At 38.9% G+C, this 23,195-nt stretch overlaps 2 protein-coding genes across 2 annotated transcripts; both read left to right on the top strand.

Annotated features, from left to right (window-relative positions):
- Positions 1-2,844: 2,844 nt before the first annotated feature.
- Positions 2,845-13,540, top strand: LOC146169845 (polycystin-1-like protein 2). Its single transcript, XM_083387598.1, has 9 exons — positions 2,845-3,002; positions 3,517-3,812; positions 5,465-5,699; positions 6,530-6,775; positions 6,871-6,957; positions 7,214-7,300; positions 9,042-9,297; positions 10,738-12,630; positions 13,442-13,540. The coding sequence occupies exons 1-9, from the start codon at positions 2,848-2,850 to the stop codon at positions 13,538-13,540; spliced, it is 3,354 nt and encodes a 1,117-aa protein (XP_083243724.1). The 5' UTR covers positions 2,845-2,847.
- A 6,590-nt stretch (positions 13,541-20,130) lies between these two features.
- On the top strand, positions 20,131-22,174 carry LOC146169844 (cytidine deaminase-like). The gene is made up of 3 exons (XM_083389194.1): positions 20,131-20,616; positions 21,281-21,335; positions 22,031-22,174. The coding sequence occupies exons 1-3, from the start codon at positions 20,372-20,374 to the stop codon at positions 22,142-22,144; spliced, it is 414 nt and encodes a 137-aa protein (XP_083245320.1). The 5' UTR covers positions 20,131-20,371; the 3' UTR covers positions 22,145-22,174.
- The last annotated feature ends 1,021 nt before the right edge of the window (positions 22,175-23,195 follow it).

Here is a 23,195-nt window from a genome sequence, read left to right as displayed (position 1 = left end):
CAAAAATAACTATAATTGTTCTCCGACTTTTCATCGAACTATACAAGTCGTCTTCTGACTAGATGACTTAACAGTCTTTCGCCGCACCCTGGGAACCGAGGACGCTTTTTCTATTTACATTTTTTTGCATGTATTTTGTATAAAACCGTTGTTCCGAAATAAATTTAAATCGAAATCGAAATCATTCATCCTTGAAGAAGGCGATTTGCATAGGTCTTTAAAACGTTGGTGAACAAACATAATTACAGAATGAGCTATTTTTAAATTTTATTATTGCTGGTAGCAACAGTTCATATATTGAATTCACACTATTAATCATATAACCGATGATATCCTGTTGTTTACTATTTGTATTAAAAACTTTTTTCCAAGAAACTTTTCAAGAAAGTGTACCTCGATTTTTCTAATTTGTCGCAAGCTAAAAAAAAAAGAGAACTATTGGCTTTAGTGCGGTGTTTCTCGGCCGTTTTTCGCGGCGTCCCAAGTACTAAGGGTAAGTTTAACAACCAAGCTTTGGTCCCAAATCTCTTCACTAAACTTTTTGCAAGCGAACAAAACAGAAAAAATTGGCATAAATAAGTTCGAATTTAATTAGTATGAGCCATGCGATCATATTGTATACGAAATTTTCTCAAGTATCGGAACAATTTTTCTCAATCTCAATAAATCCAAACCATGTGAACTACTGCAGTCGGCGACCCATCTAAATTTAACGGCCACACAGTTTTGGTTCGCGACTCGCAGGTTGAGAAACATTGCTTTAGTGCAACTTGAAGTTGTACAAAGACGGAGTAAGAATATCAAAGCCCATACAGCAGTAGATAGATTTTGGAACGTTTCGAATAATTCTTTATTCTTTTTCAACATACAAAGAAGGCACTTTTTAGTTTCTTTCTACGTCTTGGGAGTTTTATTTCGCAGGAAATTACAACAACAGCGGCAGGATAAAAGCCACAAGTCGAAATCAAAAACTGATCGACGTTTTCGTCCCCGTTCGCGAGTCGACCGACGGCGCCGACGCCTTATCATCACACCGGGTCGGGACGGCCACCCTCTCCCCCCAATGCGAGGCCAACCGTTCCTCTGATTCGCAATGCAACCCCCCGACCACCGCCGACGTTACGATCAAGCTAGACGAGGAAGAAACGTACCCTGACCCGAACCAAGTCGTAGGGTTCCTCGTTTTTTCACCAAAACATCGCTGCCGCGTTCCCGGCAGCACTTGCCTGAAAATCAGCTTCCTAAAAGCCGCTCATAAGGATTCTATCTACTGTACGACGTCCGGGACTTGCGCGCCGGGCCAGGCGCCTAGATTGCTTGCGGATCTGCCCTTGGCGGTAAATGAAGACTCGGATTCCGGCGCGCAGCCGCACGAGTGGGCCATTCCCGTGCCGAGGTCGCTGCTGGACGAGATGGCCGATCCGCCGGAAATCGACGCTCGAAAGCCCGCCGAATTCCGGATCAGTCTTGTGATCGAAAACACGCAGCCGGATCCGCTGGAGGGCAGGCGTGAGGCGGGCGATGCCGATGGGTTTCAGGAAGTAAGGGAGGATTTTTTTCGTTTTTTTTATAAATTAAAAACCAAAATTTGTATAGTTACACATGATCCCTTCGTAAAGACTTCAATCAGTCACTGCATCTCAGAATTATAATGCAAGCAAGGTCATACAGTTAGGTGTTGTTTAGTCAATATTTTGGTCCCATGCCGCAAGTTAGTGCCTAAAATACTTGTTCACGTCATTAATAAGAATGACTCGTTAGTTCACGTTAACACTTCTGATACCAGGGTGGAACCGGCCCCGATATATGATGTACATATTATTTTTTTAACTGTGCACCAATCCGACAAATATCGGTTTTAGAATAAAAATTATTAAAAAATTTTTTAACTCAAAGAAGACCTTGCTGTAATACCAGTTCTCGGATAATATTATATCTAGTCCAGAGGTGTCCAACATGCGGCACGAGACCTAATAAAAAATGGCACGCAAGCCCTAGCCAAAATACTTAATTTGTTAATTGCTGCAATTACGACAACTAACAATTACTTCTGATATTATGACATATGGCATTATACTTAGTGTAGTGGGGGCAAGCATTCAAATAATTAGCCTATAGCTTTTGTTCAAATATGAATGGTTTTCTTGATTAAATAAAGAAATGTTTTTCATGTGCAAATAAACGTTCTTATAACTTGTAAAAAGTGCTTTTAGTATTCAAAATTAGTAACTTTGGCACGGGAAGAAGTTATAGGATAAAAATCGGCACGCCGGCATGTTTGAGTTGGACACACCTGATCTAGTCGAATGCCAAACCATAAGGTGTTATAGCAATTTTCATGTTGCAATTTTTATATTGAAAGTGCTTTACAGCTAACAGATTAGGTTTGTTGTCAAGCGCAACAAAGTGTTATTAATAAAAAGACATATGTTCTTAACATAACAAAAACGTTTCCAGGTTGACATCAACTTCGTCCGGCCTTTTTGTTACGCCTGGAATCGTGAGGGGGAGTTCTGGGACTCTTCGGCCTGTCAGGATGGTCGACTGGTCAGGAACGGGATGATTCATTGCAAGTGCAAAGTCAACCCGGACCAGTTTAGAACCGAGACTAAGGTTTGTCAACCAACCGGAATTCCAAAGCCCATATACAGAAGTTAGATATCATTTTGAACGTTTCGATTAACTGGTTATTCATTTTTAACATAGTCACTATGTTATGTTAAACTATATTGAAAATGAATCACCAGTTACGTTACTAAATTGCGCGATGACAAACAGTATTTCTCAGTCCAAAGACTGCCATTTGATTGTCGTTCACTCACAAGAACATTTTTTTTCCAGGTTGCGATGCTGTTCGGTGTGAAACTACTTGTCCTTCCCAATCGCATCAAGGTCAAAGATCTGCTCGAAATTCTGCAGGAGCTCAGCACCAGTTATTACGTCATACTCTGCGTCTTTCTGTGCTGGTTCGTTTTTGCTCCGGCTTTTCGATGGGCGAACAAGTGAGTCGTAAACATCGGCTGTGTTCGCTTTTAATCTGGATCGAAATGCAATAGGTTGTAGCTTTTGACTGTGGTTCTCAGCCTGTGGTGCATGAAGGCTGAGAACGCAGTTTATGCGCAGTTCAGGAAAATTAGCGCGAGTGTAATAATACATGGTCGCCACAAATTATTTGGTTCTTTAAAAGTCTCCGAATGTCTTATAAAATGTCCAATAATATAAAATGATAGCAAACTCAGGTAAATTCTTATTTTGCGGACAAACATGTTCAAACAGGCGGTTTACTTTACAAATTTTCTACAGGCAGGACAAATGTATATTTTAGTTATTTGTTTCTGTTTATGTTTAGATTAGGGAGAGTTAATTTTCAAATTATTTTTATTTTTAAACGATTTTTAGAAAAATTTAATTTTAATATTTGTATTTAGGTCCATTCGTTTTGCGTTTTAATTTTAATTTCTTTTTTCATCATAAGCTAATTTTATAAATGGCCCATTTTTGCCTTTTTTTTTGCAGACAAGACAAGCTCAACGAGTGCTGTGTGGGAGTTCATATTCCAGCCGACAGTGACGCAGCCAACGACCGCTTTCTTTACGAGGTCGTCATAGCAACCGGCTTCATTCACAACTCGGGCACGACCGCCAACGTCACACTGTCGCTGGGTGGCGATCATGGGGCCTGGAGCGAGTGTCACGTGATTAGTGACCTGGCCAGCAATTTGCTACAACGAGGCAGCGTTGATACGTTTCTGATCGGATCGCCCAAGTCGCTTGGAAGAGTGTCGACGGTCAGGCTTTGGCACGACAACACCGGTGAGTTCCGAGGGTCACGGGTTCAAGTTTCGCCGACGACACGAACCAGCGAAACGTACCAGTGTTGTGTTCAGCTAGATTTCAGGCTATCTGGTTCCTGTCTCTCTGGTAACGTCCAACAGCGTAAAGCGTGTAAACAGACAAACAAACTAGTTTTCTAGTTTAATGAATTAGAGCAAAAAGCGGTTAATTCTAATCTAACTTTTGAAATGCTTGTGTGGTATAATTCTAGTTCTAATCTAATTCGAATATAACCAAAAATACTACTTTATCCAACGGCATTTTTAGTTTCTCAGTCAAAACAAAAATACTGAATTTAAACTCTTGGAACAACTTGTATGTAATTTTATAGTCTGAAAACCATTTTATAGTATGCTAGGCTAAAAAAACTCACACACGTATTTACCATTGACTTTCTTATTACAATAATTTGCAAATTATATTAGTTTGAGTGTGAATAATTAAATGTAATTTGAATTTAAACCCTAGTTGAGTTCCAAAGGTCGTGGGTTCGAGACCCACCGGTGGCCTATTGTATCCTTAAGCAAAAATAGACCGTTAGACTTGGTATTTCAAGAAGGGTTTACCCTATAGCAGTGGCACAAGAAGGTTTGTGGTTCTAATCGCGTATACCTTACAACCCGCTGGAAAAGAGCTTTATGTTAGCAGTTTTTGGTTTCAAATAATATTAACTCCTAGGGATTGGCACGATTAAACAGGCAAGTTCTAATAGGACAGTTTCCCGCCGAAATCGTAAAGCACTGTATAGCTTGATCCCAAACTTTGCCGCATTACAAGGTTGTTTATCTGTAACTACTTATTTGCTGGGGTCAAAACAGTTTTTCCAAAATAAGTACAGACACAAGTGTACATCCCTAGTCGTTTACCTTCTGAAGTCTCATGTATTTTCAGCAATTCTAAAAGTGTACAAAACGTTGAACTCGACAAACTCAAAATATATTATACACTGATATCGCTCCCTACAATTTTGGGCTCATCCAAATAGTCCCAGACCTTTCACTTAGAAAACCTTAAAACAAATGTATAGTTTTTCTAATAATCAAAAGCAATTTCTCTGGTATATAATTGTAATATAACGATTCCAGAGGAGATATTTTTGATTAATATTACTATGCTTGTTAGCAACAGTGTATATATAGTTGTTGTTTTGTTTGAATGCATTAGAATAAACTTTCGTTTGGTGTGCGCGCAATCGTTAAAAAAGTGTTTTGCGGCTCAAACATTAAAAAAAACACTGCCCTATGTGAGGGCGTATCTTTATGTAAACCAAAACCATTTGCAGCAGGTTTTTGCTTGTCAATCACTGTTTCGCTGACGCATATATAAACAAATAACACTCAAAAGCTTAAAAACCTTAGCAAAACCAGGATCAGACAAATTGTTAAAGGAATATATATATATGAAATTTTGTTAAAGGAATACTGCCCTATATTATTAGGTCACATAGATCAAATGACTCAAGTCATTCACCCTGACGAAGGCGGCTTGCATAGGTTGCCGAAACGTTGGTGAAGAATTAAAATTACCAGAGGAGCTGTTTTTATTTTATTACTATGCCTGGTAGCAACAGTTTATATATTATTAAGTCACCTTAATGCACAGCTTTGCAAAATTATTTTTAAACTTTTAAGGCACTTCGCCGTCTTGGCGAATTGAAAGAGTTGCAGTTTACGATCTCCAGAGCGGGGAATCCCCGTCTCTCTTTGTCGCCACCGTGTGGTTGTCGCTTGACATTATTCCGTTTCAATGCCACGCCGAGTTTCGCGAATCGACTTCGGAAGAGCTCGCGTCTTTTCGCGTCAAATGGCGCATGAGCCTGGCGTACCAAGTGCAAAACAACAACGTGTGGACGTCACCGTTTACAAGGTAAATCAATTACTAAGTGGTTCTCAACTTCAATGCAACATGCACACAAATATGTGTTCTAACAACTGTGTTCTAGCCCTTTTCAAGCTGCTTTTTAGTGGTCCTTAACCTTTTAAAGTTTGTTGCAGCCTTATAGACCCTCACCCCGCTTACAAATTCACATTACTCCAATCAGATTTAATTAGAACCTAGTAAGAATATTACAGCCCATACAGAAGTAGGTAGCATTTTGAACGTTTGTATATCTCTTTATTTATTTTCAACATACACATAACAAATCTTATATGTTAAAAATGAATAAAGAGATCTTCCAAACATTCAAAATTACCTACTTCTGTGTGGGCTGTGGTATTCTTACTGATCGTATTACAACATCTAATCATTATGCCCCAAAGATTTATTTAACTGTGTGAAATTCGACCTATAGCTTATGACAATCCACGAGCATTGTATTTGATCGGTTTGCTGTACCATCCTCAGCCTTATACATTTAGAATGCCGTCTTTAACGTTTACAACCCAACAACGTGTGGCATGTTGTATATGGTGTTCATCTCAGTTGTATAAATATAAAAGGAAAATACATTAAATACCGGTATTGGAAAAAAACTAAAATTATCGCGAAACAATACTTTCTACATTTGTATGGCCACAAAAAATTCAGCGTTTCCAACTTGCAGTAATTTCAAGTCCTAAATAATCTTATCCTCAACCTTATACATTTAGAATATCGTGTGAACACAAAAAAAACAATTTTTTTCCTTGAAAAATTCGGCGTTTTCAAGTTACTTCCTTAACAAGTTTTAAATGACCCTAATCTCATACATTAAGAATCCCGTCTTCAACGTTTACAACCCAGCAACGTGTGGCCTGTTGTATGGTGGCCATATTCAGCTGTTTGCTGGCCAGCATAATGTTCTTTGACGCGAGCGACGGCGACAGTACTGATGGAGAAGGTGATCCAGGCTTTAAGGTGGCGGTTGGCTTCGTTTCAATCGATATAACTCCGATCATTGCGGCAACAGAAGCCGCCATCTTGCTCGCCCCTATCAACTACACAGTGAGCTACATCTTCAGGTTAAATGACTCGCTGTTATAAACTGGTTTGGTGAATTTTATTTTATGAAACTATGTATCATATTTTTGTAAACAAGACATTATGTTTTACTTAGAAATCTCAGGCCACCGGCAGAACTTGCAGTTGAAGCAGCTGCGTCTTCAGAAAACGCTGATAACTTCACCGACATAACTGAACAAAGGTAAGCCATAAAATGACCGGATTTAGTTTTCGGGCGCTAAATTTACACCGAAACCGTCGAAGATTAACCGAATTTGCCCATCAATGATGCAAGTAGGGCTGGCTAGAAAAACAGCTATAGCATGTGATGAGGTTCGAACTCACGACCTCTGCTAACACCGGGACCGTCAATTCACCAACTGAGCTACATAGACTCGTAGGGTATCACGTCGAAACAAAGCATAACCGTTTGAATTTACTTGATTTTTTTTCTGCAGCCAAGCTTCGAACTCCGAGCTACAAGAAGCAACTTCTTTGGTGTTTTTCACAAACGACATGACTAGTTCGTTGCAAGAGGTCAACAGGTAAGATTTTCTAGTTGCTGTGTTTCTTAAGAATGTCGCAAGTTATAACACCCGTGGTTTGACTTCCGTTAGCACCGAAATGCTGGTTTCGTACTTACGCGGTATTTATCAAGGGCGGATGTAGGATTTTTATTGGGGGGGCATACCGTTTTTCAAAGATGACGGTATAAACATACACCAAAACGTGACCTTAAAACAGGTAGCCTTAAATCACTGTCGTTATTAGGTCGCCCAAATGCAACGAAAAGAAATTGGTAAAACTTTCAAGTTAGAAGGAGATCAGACGCAAGTAAAAATAAAAAAAATGGTCGGAAATCAATTGAGCGCGAGTAAAACGAATTTATATCGATTTACCGTTGACAAAACTGTCAAAAGAAAAGGTAACACAGATATTCTCAGAGACTAAAATGAGTTTCTCGCAAAGCGTGAAATGTTTCTCAAACTTTGTTGACGGCAACTGAAATAGTAAGAATAAGGATGGTCAATGATATAGCAACGAAGCTTTGGTAACCCAATTATTTTCAAAACATAAGACATTAGCATTATAGTGTGCCATGTCTTGTATTAATTTCACACTTTTCGCAAACTTTGAATTCATCTTTTACAGAACCAATCTCATTAAATCTAGCCATACAAAAATATACTGCTGTCGGCAACCTAACCAGATCAAATGGTGACCCAATTTTGAGTGGCGACCCATTGGTTGAGAAAAAAATTTTAAAAAAAGATTCAAAACAACTTTATTTAACAAGGGCAGAATAGTACGCAAATAGCATCGTCAGTTCTGCTAAGATTCTACAAACACAACGAAACAAAAAATATATATATAAACAAGACTACATACAATGAACCATATGTACACACATATGAGTGTAACAACTGAGATCTAGCCCTTCTGAAGCTGCATGAAGTTACTTGTACTAACAAAGTGAGCAAGCATTGGCGTATGGTTGTTTCTCCGATCGCTCCCTTCTGAGCCTGAATAGCTAAGTTGATAGAGCGACGGTCCCGGCTTGACCGGAGGTCGTGGGTTCGAACCCCCACTACAGGCTAGTTGTTTTTCTAGTCTGCTCTGCTTGCATCATTGATCGACAGATTCGGTGAGTCTGCAATGGCTTTCAGTGTACTATAAATAAAACTAGTCACAAGTATAAAATGCTGAAACCAGATAGACTATACAGCACTGCAGGTGTAAACCGATTCTAGAGTAAAAAATGTAAAATAAAGAACAACGATAATATAAGAAATCGCCATGCCTGAAGCAAGAACGCCGCCAAGAAATCGCGAAGAAATAGGTTGCCTAGGTTGAGATACACTGACAGGGTTTTTATTAACCCCTTCATTTTCTTCAAACACCAATTTATTAACCCCTTCATTTTTATCAAAACCATTTTATTAACCCCTTCATTTTCTTCAAACACCAATTTATTAACCCTTCGTTTTTATCAAAACCATTTTATTAACCCCTTCATTTTTATCAAATACCAATTGTTACCCCTTCATTTCTATCAAACACTAGTTTATTAATCCCTTCATTTTTATTAACCACCAATTTATTAACCCCTTCATTTTTATCAAAACCATTTTATTAACCCCTTCATTTTTATCAAATACCAATTGTTACCCCTTCATTTTTATTAACCACCAATTTATTAATCCCTTCATTTTTATTAACCCCTTAACTTTTACCAAACACCAATTTATTAACCCCTTTATTTTTATTAAAAACTAATTTATCAAGGCCTACTGAAGACGACCCTGACCGATACAGCAGCGGCGACGGTCGGTCCCTTGTCTCCAGTGGGGAACTAGGTGCCGTGGCGTCATCACCGAATTATGATGACGTCAATGATGACACTCTGGAGTGCCAATCAATTTACGAGCAGGAAGCGAGAGAGTCCGGCTACGTACCGGCTTCGTGCCGCAGTCTGGCATGGACTATTGTACTTCTGCATGTGCTGGTGTGCTCCTGCTTGACTGTGCTCTATGGACTGCAGGTATTTGATTATTGTTATTGGATGTGTTCCCTCTAAGGAAATTTTTAAGTAGTTTATAGCAAAACATTTAGTACGTCACAATCGTCAATTCTGATTCGATTTGTTTACTTGCATTTAGCTACAAACATCAAACAAAAGATGGGCAATGCGAAATGTTCAAACTGATTTGGCAAAAAATGTAAAGATTTTTTAGTTTTTAAATTGGAAATGATAGTAATGCGCAATTGCAGTTGCACACATTTGAGGGAACACTGGTTATTAGGTTAATGAAAGATACACACACATATGTGTTCAACAACTGTGATTAGAGCCCTTCTAAAGTCGCTTTTGAACAACGATTAAAGCTTACGTATCATTAGTACACCGAAAGCCACCGCACACTTACCGAATCTGTCCACCAATGGTGCAAGCAAGGTAGACTAGAAAAACAACTAGCCTGCAGTGAGGTTCGAACTTCTCCTTCCTAACCGAGAATGTCCCTCTACAAACTGAGCTACACAGACATATCGTTTGCCAGTACGTCTCCAGAAAGCAGGCTTTATCACAGAATTCATAGTGTGTATATGCACGTTTCTGTTTTAAAGCCAACTAAATCTAAGTCAGGTAATTTTTTAACTAAATTTAGACGAACAACGTTGCTTTAGTTAAAGGTAGTTTGTTTAAAATATACCTTTATTTCAAGTATTTTTTGTTGTAAATTGAAGTTTTTAAATAAATTTATTTACATTCAACCAATTGCCAATCAACCGAAAGTTTTATTAAGAGTTCATGAAATTCCCAAAAGAATATTACTATTTTTTGCGTGATTTAGAAGATGTATATTTACGAACTTATTATTGCTTTAAAGCCTATATTTCCTGATTTAAAGAATACTAAAAAAATTCTTTACCTCGTGTTTCGGGCTTAATTTAAAAACAAAGGCTAAAATAAGTTTTAACAACAGACTATATTAAAAAGAATTTTCCGTTTCTCTTTTGCCCCAGCCTTATACCTTTCTCTTTTCGCACCATTAGGCATATATGTATTATTTAGATGGGATAGCAATTAATTTTAGTTTTAGCTTACACACGCGCTAATAGGGGCGTACTTTAAACAACATTCCAAATACCTTTTTTCGTTTTGCTCTAAAAGGGCGTATCTTTATGGAATCCAAAACCAGTGGCAGCAGGTTTCTGCTTGTCGGTCACTGTTCCGCTGACGCGTATATCAACAATAAAACCCAAAGTTTAAAACCACGAGAGAAAAACAGGATCAGACATTTTTTAAAGAAATTTATTTTCGGCTATACCTATTTAAATAGGGAACTGACGATGCCAGTGTAGACGAAATATATATTCCTTAAAAAATGTCCGATCCTGTGTTTAACTCGGATTTTTAAACTTTTGAACCCGAGTGAACACAGTTACAAACGTCTAATTTACTGTTCTTCTATTTTCGCAGTACGGCAACAGCAAGTTCATGCAATGGCTCGTCGCATTTCTTCTATCAATCGTCCAGAACCTAATCGTGGTCACTCCGGTCTGTATCCTGGCCACGTCGGCCCTCGTGGCCCTGGCCAGGTGCAAAGGTCACGACCTTGGCCAGTGGCGCGGCTACGGTGGCGAGCGGCGCCGAGAAGAGGCCTGGTTGAGGTGGCGAACCCTGAAACGTCATCAGATAAGCTTCCAGAAGTCGGAAAAGTCGGAAATGAGCGCTAGGGAAAGAGAGGTGTGCGCTAAACCCTGGTGCTACGCAAAACCGGATTTTAAGCGGTTAAATAAAGCTGGAAGGCTCACAGTCGCTATTGGCAAAGTAAGGCGTTTCTGGATTGAGACTTTTACTTGGCTGCTCATAGCGGCTCTAGCCACGTCCCTGCTGCTGTTACAAAGAGACGAGCGGACCATTGGCCTTAATAATGCCGTGAGAGACTCGTTCGGCGAATCCTTTGCTGAACTGCAACACCGCGGCGAAGTATTGGCTTTTGTGGATGAAACCATAGTTCCTTTGGTGTTTGCAGACGATGGCTGGGAACCAACGTTTGTCCTACTAGGCCCGGTGCGCCTCAAACAGGCTAGGCTCAAGCCGGTTCCGTGCACAGGTCTGGTACGCCGGGGCGCCTGCAAAAAAGACGACGCTCAACTGGATTCCCTGGCAGACTACAGCACTGAAGATTACACGCTATTCTGGCAAAACGGCTCGAGTTTCGGCGGTGATTCTGAACTCAAAAGCCCGTGGCAATACCGCAACATGGACGAGCTCCATCGAACCCGTTTCGTGGCCGGGAACCCGCTTTTGCGGCCCTTTTACCCGCGCGGAGGCTACGTTATGGACCTGGGCTATAGCGCGGATGCGGCGAGACAACAGCTCAACGGTTTAGAAAGCGCAATGTGGATCGACGCGCAAACCGCGGTGGTTTTCGTCGAGTTTTCCATCTTCACGGCGCATTTGAAGGCGGTAACCAGCGTTACGCTTGCCGTGGAGATGCTAGCTGTGGGCGGGCTCCATTTACACGCAGAAGTGAACACCTACAGACCGCCTTACGTCTACAGCCTGCGCGATTTCGCGGTCGTTTCGATGCAGGCCCTCCACTTGATAGTCAACGGCGCGCTGCTGGTCGACGCGTTTGCGCAATGCCGCGCGGAACGCTGGCGGCGCGATCGCGTTTTCCGCATTCTGGTGGGCTTCTGGAACTTTCTAGCCCTCCTCACAATCGTGCTGTCTCTAGCGGCCTACGCAACCTACCTAGCTTTCCTGAAGTCGAGCGCGGCCGCTGGGCAACTTTATCGCAAAGACCGCGGCCGCTTTGTGCCGTTTGCAACGCCGGCGCAACACGCAAACAGCTACGCCATGCTGCTAACCGCCGCCGCTTTCTTCAGCGAGCTGCGCGTTCTCAAGGCGCTCCGCGGCAACCACCTCGTGTCCGTGATGCTCGACACGCTCGTGAAAGCGCGTCACGAGCTGCTCAGCGTCACCATCATGACCCTTATCACGACGGCGGCGTTCGCTCACTCGGGATACGCGGCCTTTCACGCGGCCCGTGAACCATTCAAGAGCCTCCATTTCTCCAGCCTAAGCCTCATCAGTCTCTCAGTAGGAATGGATGTTTCGCATCCGCCCGGCGGAGTTGTGCAAAACGTAGGCTGGGTGCTGTACTTTGCAGTTTTCATGACCCTTTCGATCGTGCTGTTTGCAAACCTGTACGCTGCCGTGGTGGACGAGGCGTACAGCAAGGTACGTGAGGAGGCGGCTGCTAGCGACTGGTACCCGCTGGAAAGACTGGCCTTCTGGTGGCTGCACGACAGAATCTTCGCAGCTCTTGGACTCGCGTCGTCTCGTTTGCCGCAGACAGAAGAGGTAAATCAATAATCAAGCCTTTAACCAGGGGTTCGTAAACTTTTTCTACCGCAGACCCCTAAATTTGTTTTTAGCTTCACGTGGAGCACTGTAGGCAAAAAAATTTGACGTCCTAAATTGACGTCAAAATACAAATAAACTTCATAAATCTGTTGACTTCGGTCTAAAAATGTGCAACGGAATTGGTGTCGAAATACATTCAGTGATAAAACGTTTTGGTTTTAATTAAACTTTTTTTTGGAAAAATTGATTACTTCTTAAATACACTAACATTTCAATAAGGCCTTAATGGACAAAAAAAATGGTTCACAGACCCCAGTTTAAGAACCCCTGCTTTAAATCAAGTTGAACTGATGATCCTGTTTTTTTGCCATCTTTACGTATTTAGTACCGCCTCGCCGTCAATGCGTTTAGTATTTTTGTTACTAACTAAAAGGAAGTAAAACGTAAAGTACAGGGTGAAATGTGTAGTGACTGTAATCTTTAATTGGCAATAAAGCAGATGGGGAATGTCGGAATATGTTAGGGGCCCGGTCCTCGGAGAACCAGCCTCAATTATGCGTTTTAAAGGTCCTCAAATTAATAAAGGCCGCCTTTGACGTTTAAAATAGAAATTAAAGCAAAACGTTTGTGAGTCCTTTTTCTGCCGTTTTGACCCACTTTTTTTTCTAAGAATACTAATTTAACAGCGTTAAACAAAATTGTATACAATTTAGTTGTAGTTTGGGTTGTTCGTGCGTTTGTCTTCTGCATTTATTGGTCTTTTTAGTGATAGCTGATTGCATTCCTTAAAACGAATTTATTTGTAAAGGCAATGAGCCCCAAAAAATCAGCTCCTATAGAAGTGAAAGAGAAGAAAAAAAAGAAAAAGAAGAAGAAAAAATCTGCGCAAGCCGAGGTCAAATCGTGACGTAAAGGCTCGTCTTTTGTCGTTTCATATATGTTTCGTTTTTAAGTTTCAAATACATATGTTTGCGCCACTATTTTCTATCAGTGATCTGTAATGCTGTTTTCTTATACCTATGCAAACCGAATATTTGAAAAAGAAGATATCTCCTCGCCCTAATGCACGTTAGTGACGACAATGACTTCGAATGGTAGCAAAACAGTATAGACTTTCCCTCACACGTAGGTAGTGTTGGCACTGTTTGTATTCCAGAAAAGTCTATACTGTTTTTCTTATACCTATATGTTAATTTTTATTTTTTTATTTTTTATTATTTTATGTGCAAAGGTAAACTTAAATTAATAAAAAAAAAAATAGGGGTAACGAATTGTTAGCTAATTGAGGAAAATATGATTCAAAGCAACTACATTCAATTAGATTAAAACGATTTAGTTACTTTAAAAGTTTCAAAAGTCTTTGTACCACAGTTATACTGGTAAAAGCGTTTCATAAGTACTGTAAATGATATAGCATTGCCAGTGTTATCTGCAGTGCCACTTAACGTGGAATGTCTTTCAGTGGATAGCATCAAGCTGTACCAAGGCAACGTAACGTTATCTTGGCTCTTATTAGGCCAGTGTAAGTGGCCACATTTAAAAGCACCAAGTTCGTTTTTAAACTAACAACTGGATGATATATTTTAAACAGATTATTCTCATAATGGTTTAGGTTTACTGCCAGTTCGTTTTATATTGCTTTTTGTTGGTCCAATTTTTGAGCAACAAAGTACAAAAATAGACTTAAAATCAGACTGGCCACTTTGAAAGTTGAGTAATTTGGCCTCTTCGTATCGGCAGAGCGGAATCAAAACGAAGCGGTTCTGACATAAGTTCAGTTGAGCCAGTGCCGGTGCTGAGATAAAAGGGCAGACTATTTTTGTCGCTACTATGTATGAAATATAGGGTGTTGTGGACAGTTTGACGTTAGTGAAAAAACGAACATATTTCTTTGTGAAAAAGCGAACAGATTAGATCATCGTATTATTCCTCATTAGGAAATTCAAGACCGATGATTTAAAGGCTTCATTTGTACTTATTACCGAATCCAGTAATTCTGGTAAAATCAGTGATAGTTGAAAAACTGGTAAATCACTCATAGTTGAACTTTGAATTATTATAAGCACAGCGATAAATTGCAAGCCGTAAGCAATTATGTTCTGACTTTACAATTTCACAATTAGGCGTTTGAGACAAAAATTTGTTGTATACTACTGTATCATCGTTTAGTGACCTGTGCAGGTATATCTTCGCATTAGACACGAACTATACAACATAACTTTGTTTGGGAAATAGTTGTGCAAAATTGAAATATATCGGTCATAGTCTAAAGATTTTTTTTTCAAAAGATTTTTTAAGCATGATTCTTGGAGTTGTAATCATATCGACACCGAATATTAGAGATCTTACAGAAATTAGTGTCACCTCAATTTATTTTTTGACTATTTTAACACCGTAAATGCAAAATCGTTCGTCTTGGGTCCCGTCTCGCGCTCGAAAGTGAACGTTTTGGTGGTTATAACGATATTGCCTAACGAGTTTTTTCGCTTTGCACGAATAAATAACACCTTTCTAATCAAGGTTTTCTATTAATGTAGGCCTAACACCTTTCCCAATCGAGAACAGCAAAATAAACGCAATATGTGCTGTTTTTAAGATTACTGTTTATAACCTCAAGTTTAGATGTTATTTGTGACTTTATGTTTTGACGTAACTTTGTTACGTATATGCCCCTCCTGAAAATTCCTGAATCCACGCCTGGCACTGTAGACTATGATATTTTTTTACATCTCAATCTTTTTCGTTTCTCGTTATTTGTTTTTGTTCTTTTTCAACAAATAGCAAATCGGTAGAATCATGAATCGTTTGGCATTGTTACTGATGGCACTCATAATCGACGCACGGCGGATTAGCATCACAGAAGGCGTAAGCCTAAAAAGAATGACATCAAATGCCAGCAACAGCAACAATAGATTCAGCAGTTATACCCTCCCGACAATTGCTATTACCAACCCAACAGAAAGCTCCACGAAGCTTTCAATCAAGCAGAGCCCAACAAGTAATGCAGTCTTGCCAAATCTTCCAAGCAGAAGTGTTATTGGCGAACGGAAAAGAAGAAGACCAGCCAAGAAGCCACAGGACAGCCTTTTCTCCGACGGAAAGCCAATAACAACTCTGGACGTGTCTATGGCGCTTCTCGGAAAGTTACTGGATCGAGCTAGGAAAGCGGATAAACGGGCTAGGGCTGAAAGGCAGTCTCGAATCAACAAGGAAAAGCTAAACCTGATAGGCTAACGACACTACGGATTATATTTTTTTTAACTATTTGGCACCTAGGTTTTTTAAAGCGGCTACCTATAGAGAAATATAGTTGCATTTTGGTAAGCCTATTTTCTTGTGATTTTTCGATCTCTTGTTTATTGTTGTCATGTCCGACAAACGTTATGGTTAATTTTTTGAAAAGCACCAAATATGGAAAAACTGAACCTGATCGGCTAGAGACACTGCTTTACTTCTGTTTTTTTGATTAAAGTGTTTTAACTTTCAGTGGAGTCCTGGATTTCAGCGCAAGCCACGTTAGCAGTGGTTGCATTCTGTTTTGATTCGTTGTCATTTTGTAACTTTACCGGTTGCGAGAATTAAAGTGGTGTTAAGACGCCAACATCAATCAGTTGCGATTTGTGAATAGTGTTGTCGTGTGAGAACATCAATATTAGCTATCGTTGTAATGTGGCATACATGGATTAATATAGGGTTGTTCAATCGGATCAGAACCGATACCCGTTGCCAAGTAGTAGTATCGGTTTTCGTCCGATACTATCGTGGTATTGCTGCCGATCTGATATGAAATTAATATGAGAGTTTGAGCCAAGATTTTCCATCTAACGCAGTGGCTGCCAAACTTTTTTGGCTCGCGGCACACTAAAATATCTTTAATATTTCGCGTCACACTTTTAACAGAACAACAATACAGTCATTTTACAATCGCTCATAACACCAGGTAAACTATATATAAATTTCTTAATATGATTAATTTGTAATGGGTAGTGCGTATTTATGTCTAAAATGCTTGCCTGTATGCCTATTGGTAATAGAAATACTCCAAAATTACAAAAAGTTTCGCGTCATACTCGACAATCTCTTAAGGCACACTAGTGCGCCGCGGCACACAGTTTGGGAGTCACTGATCTAACGTATTGATTTCTATCTTGAAAGGTAATAAACAATAAAAAAGGTTAACAACCGGAGTTAACTAAACCTACTAACATTAAACCATTAACTAAACTTTCTAACGTTAAACCGTTAAAGCTTAAGTCATTTCAAAAGGACTTGTTTACAACATTGACAAAAAAGTAGTGTATTTATTGACATGTGAGTAATCTTTATTTACTTTAGTCTGCATTTGCAGTCTGTTAAGACATTGGTAAACATGGTACGGCCACAAATAGTTAGTTTACTTAAAATGATAAATATTTACTCGGGTTAAAAATAGGGAATTGTTTCGGAACCTTCTGGAAGCCTATACCGAACGAACGCACGTGACGTTTTGCACGCGACAAAAAGTTTTAACTTTGCTCGCTCGAGTGATTGTGTAACAATTGTTGGGAACCGCACATTAGAGATGGTGAGAACATAAAATTTGTGTTCGCTGCCCGCACCGTACTTTAATAAGTTGTTCGCAAGCTGGGCTGCACCGCAAATTGTTTTCGAAATCTTAAGCTGCGTTGCCCGCAAAATTTGAGCTCTATAAGCAATATATTCCAACACTTATAAAAAAAGCATACCAAACACCTAGAAAGCCAGTTCAAACTTACTTGGCCAAACCGCGCAAGCGGCCGCAAAGGCTGTGCGGATGACATCTCTACCGCACATGTCATACCGACACTTGTTGGCAAGTCTATAGAATATTCTATAGACTTTGGTTGCAACAAATGATGAAGTTTTGTCAGCAGGAATGAAAGTAGAGTAATTTTCTCGCCAGAAAGAAGAAAAATATTTTACCGGAGCGCATTACCATACTGGGAGATGACGTCACTAAATTACGCCATAAAACGACGTAAAACAAAGTAACCTTACAACCTGAGGTTATCGTTCGATGCCGTGCATAAAAATGTAACTGAAATATAATTTTAAATAGCCTACAGTCAAGGACAGGGGCGTGCAACCTTTCATACTGCCGGGCCAAATATGTGTATTCGGATTAGACCACGGGCCACTTGCATATCTCGTCGTCTACCTGTTAGTGCAGTGGTCGGCAAACTTTTTGTTGCGGCCCAAAGTAGTCTTTTCAGAGCTACCTAAAGGTCCAATACGTAAAACCACTACGAAAACAGTGGCGGATTCAGGGTGATATTTGGTTTTTAGGTGAAATATAAAAAAATAATATATGCGCGAAGCGCGAAAAATTTGCGTTTACATAGAGTTAAAGTTGGCAAAAAATATAGTTTTACAGGCTCACAAGACCACATTTGGCACGTGGGTCTCTTTAAGCTGACCCAGTATAAAACATTAAATGCCACAACGATTGTTAAAATAAAGTGCAATGAATGTACGGCTATCATGCGGCCAACAACTACGGTACATTATAACACCAAGCTATTCAAAAACAACTCGTGGTCCACAGTTGGCCTACCACTGTTTTAGTGACTACCACAAAAAATTGCTTACACAAGTACGTTGAACCGAACAATGCCACCTTAAAAGCGACGAATTTTCTCAGCTGTGAAAACTTAATTAGATCGAGATGTTCGCGGTAAAATAATAATTTTTAGCTGCGCTGCGCAGATAAATTTGTTTCTTTTTTTACAACTCACGTGAACATTGAAATTAAAAACACATTTTGTAGTTTTATTTTGTTAGCAGGTCACGTTCTATATTCTAATTCTAATAAACTAAAAATGTACATGCTATATAAGGCGACCTAGACTAAGGAACAGTCAGGAAGTTTTAATATTTCAACAGTTACCTAAATGTTTAGTGGTGCGGGCCAAAAACCAAAGCACGCCGCGGGCCACATATTTTGGTTCCGCGGGCCACAGGTTGCACGCCCCTGGTCAAGGAGATGGTTGGTCTGGCAAAAAATAGACTTTTTTTAAATATTTTTTTTAGTATTTTAATACTTTTACAAGTTACTATGATTTTAATTACAATTTAGGCTAGCGTTTTATTTTAAAAGTAACTGCACCACTGTAGGGAGAATAAAAACGAGCTGATTTCTACATACGGGAAAACATTCATAAAATGGAGCCACTCCTAATAAAAAAATAGCCTTTAGTATGCACACAATAATGACAGAAAAGCAAGGAAATCACAACAAAGAATTTTAGGTTTTAATATTTTGGTTTTAATATATAATTTTGCCAAAGCGAAAAACGGACGTGATTTACCAAACAAAAAACAGTTCATCGGCAATGATACGGCGGGCGTTGTTGTTTCCGCTTGTTCTGTAATGACGCTATCGCGTTTTGCGCTACAGGATAGGATGACGTCATTAAGTATCAGTCAACAAATGGTTTAATGACGCTGCTTGCTTTTGCCCTGGCAAATAGAAATAGCGATGGTCGGGTAAGGTTTGCTGAATTGGCTTGTCTGTATCTGTTTCCTCTTTTTGTGTAGTGTTATTTGTGTAGCTGTGGAAATGACTGCTTTTTTGAACGTTTGTTTGTTTGTTGTTGACAATTGTTTATTACCAGTTACGGTACAACACAGTTAATCGTGTTTCGAAGCTATGTAGTCATAAGCTGAATATTATTCTAGTGAAACCAAGTTTTAAAACCCAAAGGAAATCCAGCATAAGACGTTTTTCCAAAGGGTTATATATTTTACCTGAATGTCATCAGTCACCTTTGTCTATCAAAACTATAAAACAAGTATTCAAAAAGGAGTGTTGTAATTTTGCATAGGCCTACCCGAGTAACCGGATTTGGCGTTTGAAACGTTGTTTATACAAGCATAAGCGGGGGAGAGACTAGTCAAAATGACTTGAGATTTTACAGAGATACACCTAGTTGTTTGCCAATTTACCTTACTGCTATACTTAATAGGACTAGATAAGACTAAGGTCTGATAATAATCTTTTAGCAGAAAAAAGATTGTTTAAATATTTCCAACTGATAGGGTATACATGCTATTCGAGCCATTTCAACTTATACTTGTCGTGAATCGTATCACTTTGTTGAAACATTTTAACGATATTATAAATTCTCTTTCTAGTGAGTGCTAAAGCTGCGTTAAAATAGGTCATCGTTTTTCTTTAAACATCTTTTTAAAAATGCTAATACGTACCGCTTCTTCACAAAAGTCCACCAGTGCATTTTTCAGTGTTATGAAAAATGGATAGTTAAAAGGACTGTTTTCATTTCTTGTTGGCAAAAGCGAGCAATTGTACTTACGCCAGGCTCGTGCCCAGTAACTTTGTTTGGGGAGGCCGGTAATTTTTTTCAGACATGATGTCACGCAATTAACACGGAACGTGACGTCACAAAGTTACGTTTTTTAAGTTTCCTTTTCCTTACAATGCGCTAAGACATACTAGAAACATTATTCAGATGAAAAAATAGCATTTACGTAGTTTAAACATACAAAAATACAGTCTAGTGGTCATGGTCACGTGACCCCTGGATCCGCCCCTTACTTATGCTGTTCTACATGGAAGTCGCTGCACTTTGTTTAACCAAAATTACAATTTAAGTCAACGGCAAACCGTCCTTATGTTTGTTCAGAGCTATGTCGTTCAACCGTATTTAGCCTGCTTCATAAATAGCGTTCAACTGCACTGTACACATACTTTGCCATTCCGATGTCCCCTCAAAAATTCGACTTGCAAGCCCTTATAGCTGCGGCTAGCGAAGCCAAACAAAACGCCCACTGTCCCTACAGCAAATTCAGGGTCGGTGCCGCTTTGCTGACGGAGGGGGGTTCAATTTTCAGGGGGTGCAACGTCGAAAACGCTAGCTACCCAGCTGGAATTTGCGCTGAGCAGACAGCCCTCGTCAAGGCGGTTTCGGAAGGGCACAAGCGCTTCGTTGCAATTGCAGTTTCAAGGTAAGTGGCAACTGATTTTTTATAAAAATATGTATCGACTCGCCTTTGCAAATATGTGACAACAATCAGATCAGATAAAAGCTAATATTATTTCGACTATTCCGGCATAATACCAATTTAAGTGATTTCGTAATATGTAAAAGAGAATCATATTTTGCCCATATTGACATAAGTCTTTGATAATTAAACTAAAATTTTATGTTTTGCCAGGATATTGTGAAGAATTTTTACAGGCAAATATTACCCTTTAATGAGAAATGTATTTGTCGCTTTACTTCGTGGGTTCTTAACCGGTGGGCCGCAGAGCATTTGGAAAATTGTAAAGTTGGTGAAAATTTAGTTTTATTCGTTTAATTCTTTAGTTCGTTTTACAGTATACTCTTTGGGTTCGCATTAACAGTTGCGTTATGTGTACGTTATTATAAAATATTCTGCTTTTTCTCATTTTTAAGTTATTCTTGATTTCTTACACATTTCAGTCATGTAACCAATTTAAGCAGAACTTTAAGGGGCGAACCACATAACATTTTCAAAACCAAAGTGGGCCACGGCCATAAAAAGGTTAAGAACCCTTTAGTGTGTAAGCAATTTTACCTACCTACTTTGCGTCATAAAATCTACTTTATAAATAGGTTCATAAAGCGATAATATTTGCTTTTTACAGCGACAACTCCACGCCGTGCTATCCCTGTGGATTGTGTAGGCAAAGTTTAAGAGAGGTAATTAAAGTTTATGAAGGTACTTCAATAAAGGTTAGCCTGTATAGTATAACCTGCACTTTTTTGTTAATTATACAACGTTTGTGAAAATAAAATTTGGTAATCCTTTTCTGATTGCACTACAACTGTACGGTTTGTTAGAATTAACAGCTAACCCACAAGTTAACCAACAGCTATATACACTACGGTTAATCAAGAATTATATAAACAAAAGAAAAAAATCTATTTGATAGGCTATAAGATTTCCTACTTTCTTGAAAAAAAATTGCACATTTTTTGAGTCACGGTTATAAAAGAGTTATAATACGAATTAAGAATGTACGCCTCATTAAGAGTGGCGCTTTTTAATATCAATTACGTTTCCAGTATGTCTTGGGCCTTCAACATTTTAATAAATTTGGATTATTCAATAAGCGTCCTTTTGATTTGCGAGAATCGATAACAGCTTTTAATGCAGCTTTTATATTGAAAGTAACACCTCTTTAACCTAAAACTTTAACAAAAAAGGGAACTGTGTAGTGTTTTTGATATTGATTTACGACGTTATGTCTGATTGTTTTTCACGCCCCAAAACAAAAACGCTAGATCCGCGCCTGTTCGCTATACCAACATATAATGTATATCACTTCACACACGACATGGACAACCAGTTGATTAACGAAACGCATATGAAGTTTTTCGTATGTTTTTTGCAGTTCAGCGGCAACGGCTTGCTTGTGTTTTGTGCAAGAAAAGATGGAAGTCACGTGAGCACGACTTTAAAAGAGCTCCTGCCTCACTCGTTCGGCCCGGAAGACTTAAAACAATGACCCCTGTTCTGGGCTTTATTTTTATTTTATTTTTTTTGTGGGGGGAGGGGGGGTTCTAATCATTGAAGCAAGTTTTGACGGGTTTTACATAAATATTTTGGCACTTAGGCCCAATTTATTTACATCAGGCGTTTTGGACTTAATAGGTACATAATTCTATTTACATTTGTGTTTTGTAGTTTTAATGTTATCATTTTCACTTAAGTAGTCTTTATTACCGTAAGTAGTTATATTTAGCTTAACATTTTCTATTCACGTTTCATATCTGGCAATATAGTTGTTTTTCTAGCCTGCCTTGCATCATTAATCGACAGATTTGAGTCTGCGATGGCTTTCCGTCTACACTTTTCACGCACACATACATATATATTCATATATATATATATAATTGTATATTAAGCTTCCAGTTTAGCGCTGTGCACTTAAAGCCACATTTAAACTATAAAGAGCACACAACGATAGTTATACTGAAAAGCCTTTTGTTGAAGTTGTTTAATTTTTTATATTACTGCACACATATGTTGTTGCCAAGTTCGAACTCATTTCGTCAACTATTTTTCACACGTGTAATTTATAGCAAATTACGAATTTGTTTGTTTTGCCTATTTTTCACCGTTCGTTGTAATTTGATACACATCCTTCTATTGAAATGCGTTTTCGAGCAGTCTATACGGGAAGTTTTGATACAATGATACAACAGTGAGTTTTTAAAGGACAGCGGTTCACAAAGAATAAGTCTTGATCCAAAACTTTCGATTTCTTAGTAAGAATATCAAAGCTCAGTTATAGGTTACGAACACACACCAATTTAACTGACTTAATATATTATACAACAGAGAATACTTACTGACCTAATATACTGAACAACAGAGAATACTCTAGTTGTTTCTAAATTGGCATCATTAGTTCCAAAAGAGAGCTTCAAAATAAAAGAAAAACACATGAAATGTCTTCAATAAAAACGCAAAAAAACACAAAATACAAAATAACAAAAATTCTGTATACATATCAGTGCAAAATTAGCGGATCCTGTGCTTGCGCAAACCGAATT

Source organism: Ascidiella aspersa, chromosome 1, assembly GCF_963924565.1.
Source record: "Ascidiella aspersa chromosome 1, kaAscAspe10.2, whole genome shotgun sequence".
Taxonomy (NCBI): Eukaryota; Metazoa; Chordata; class Ascidiacea; order Phlebobranchia; family Ascidiidae; genus Ascidiella; species Ascidiella aspersa.
The sequence above is the reverse complement of the archived record's forward strand: the minus strand, read 5'-3'. Positions and strand labels throughout refer to the sequence as shown.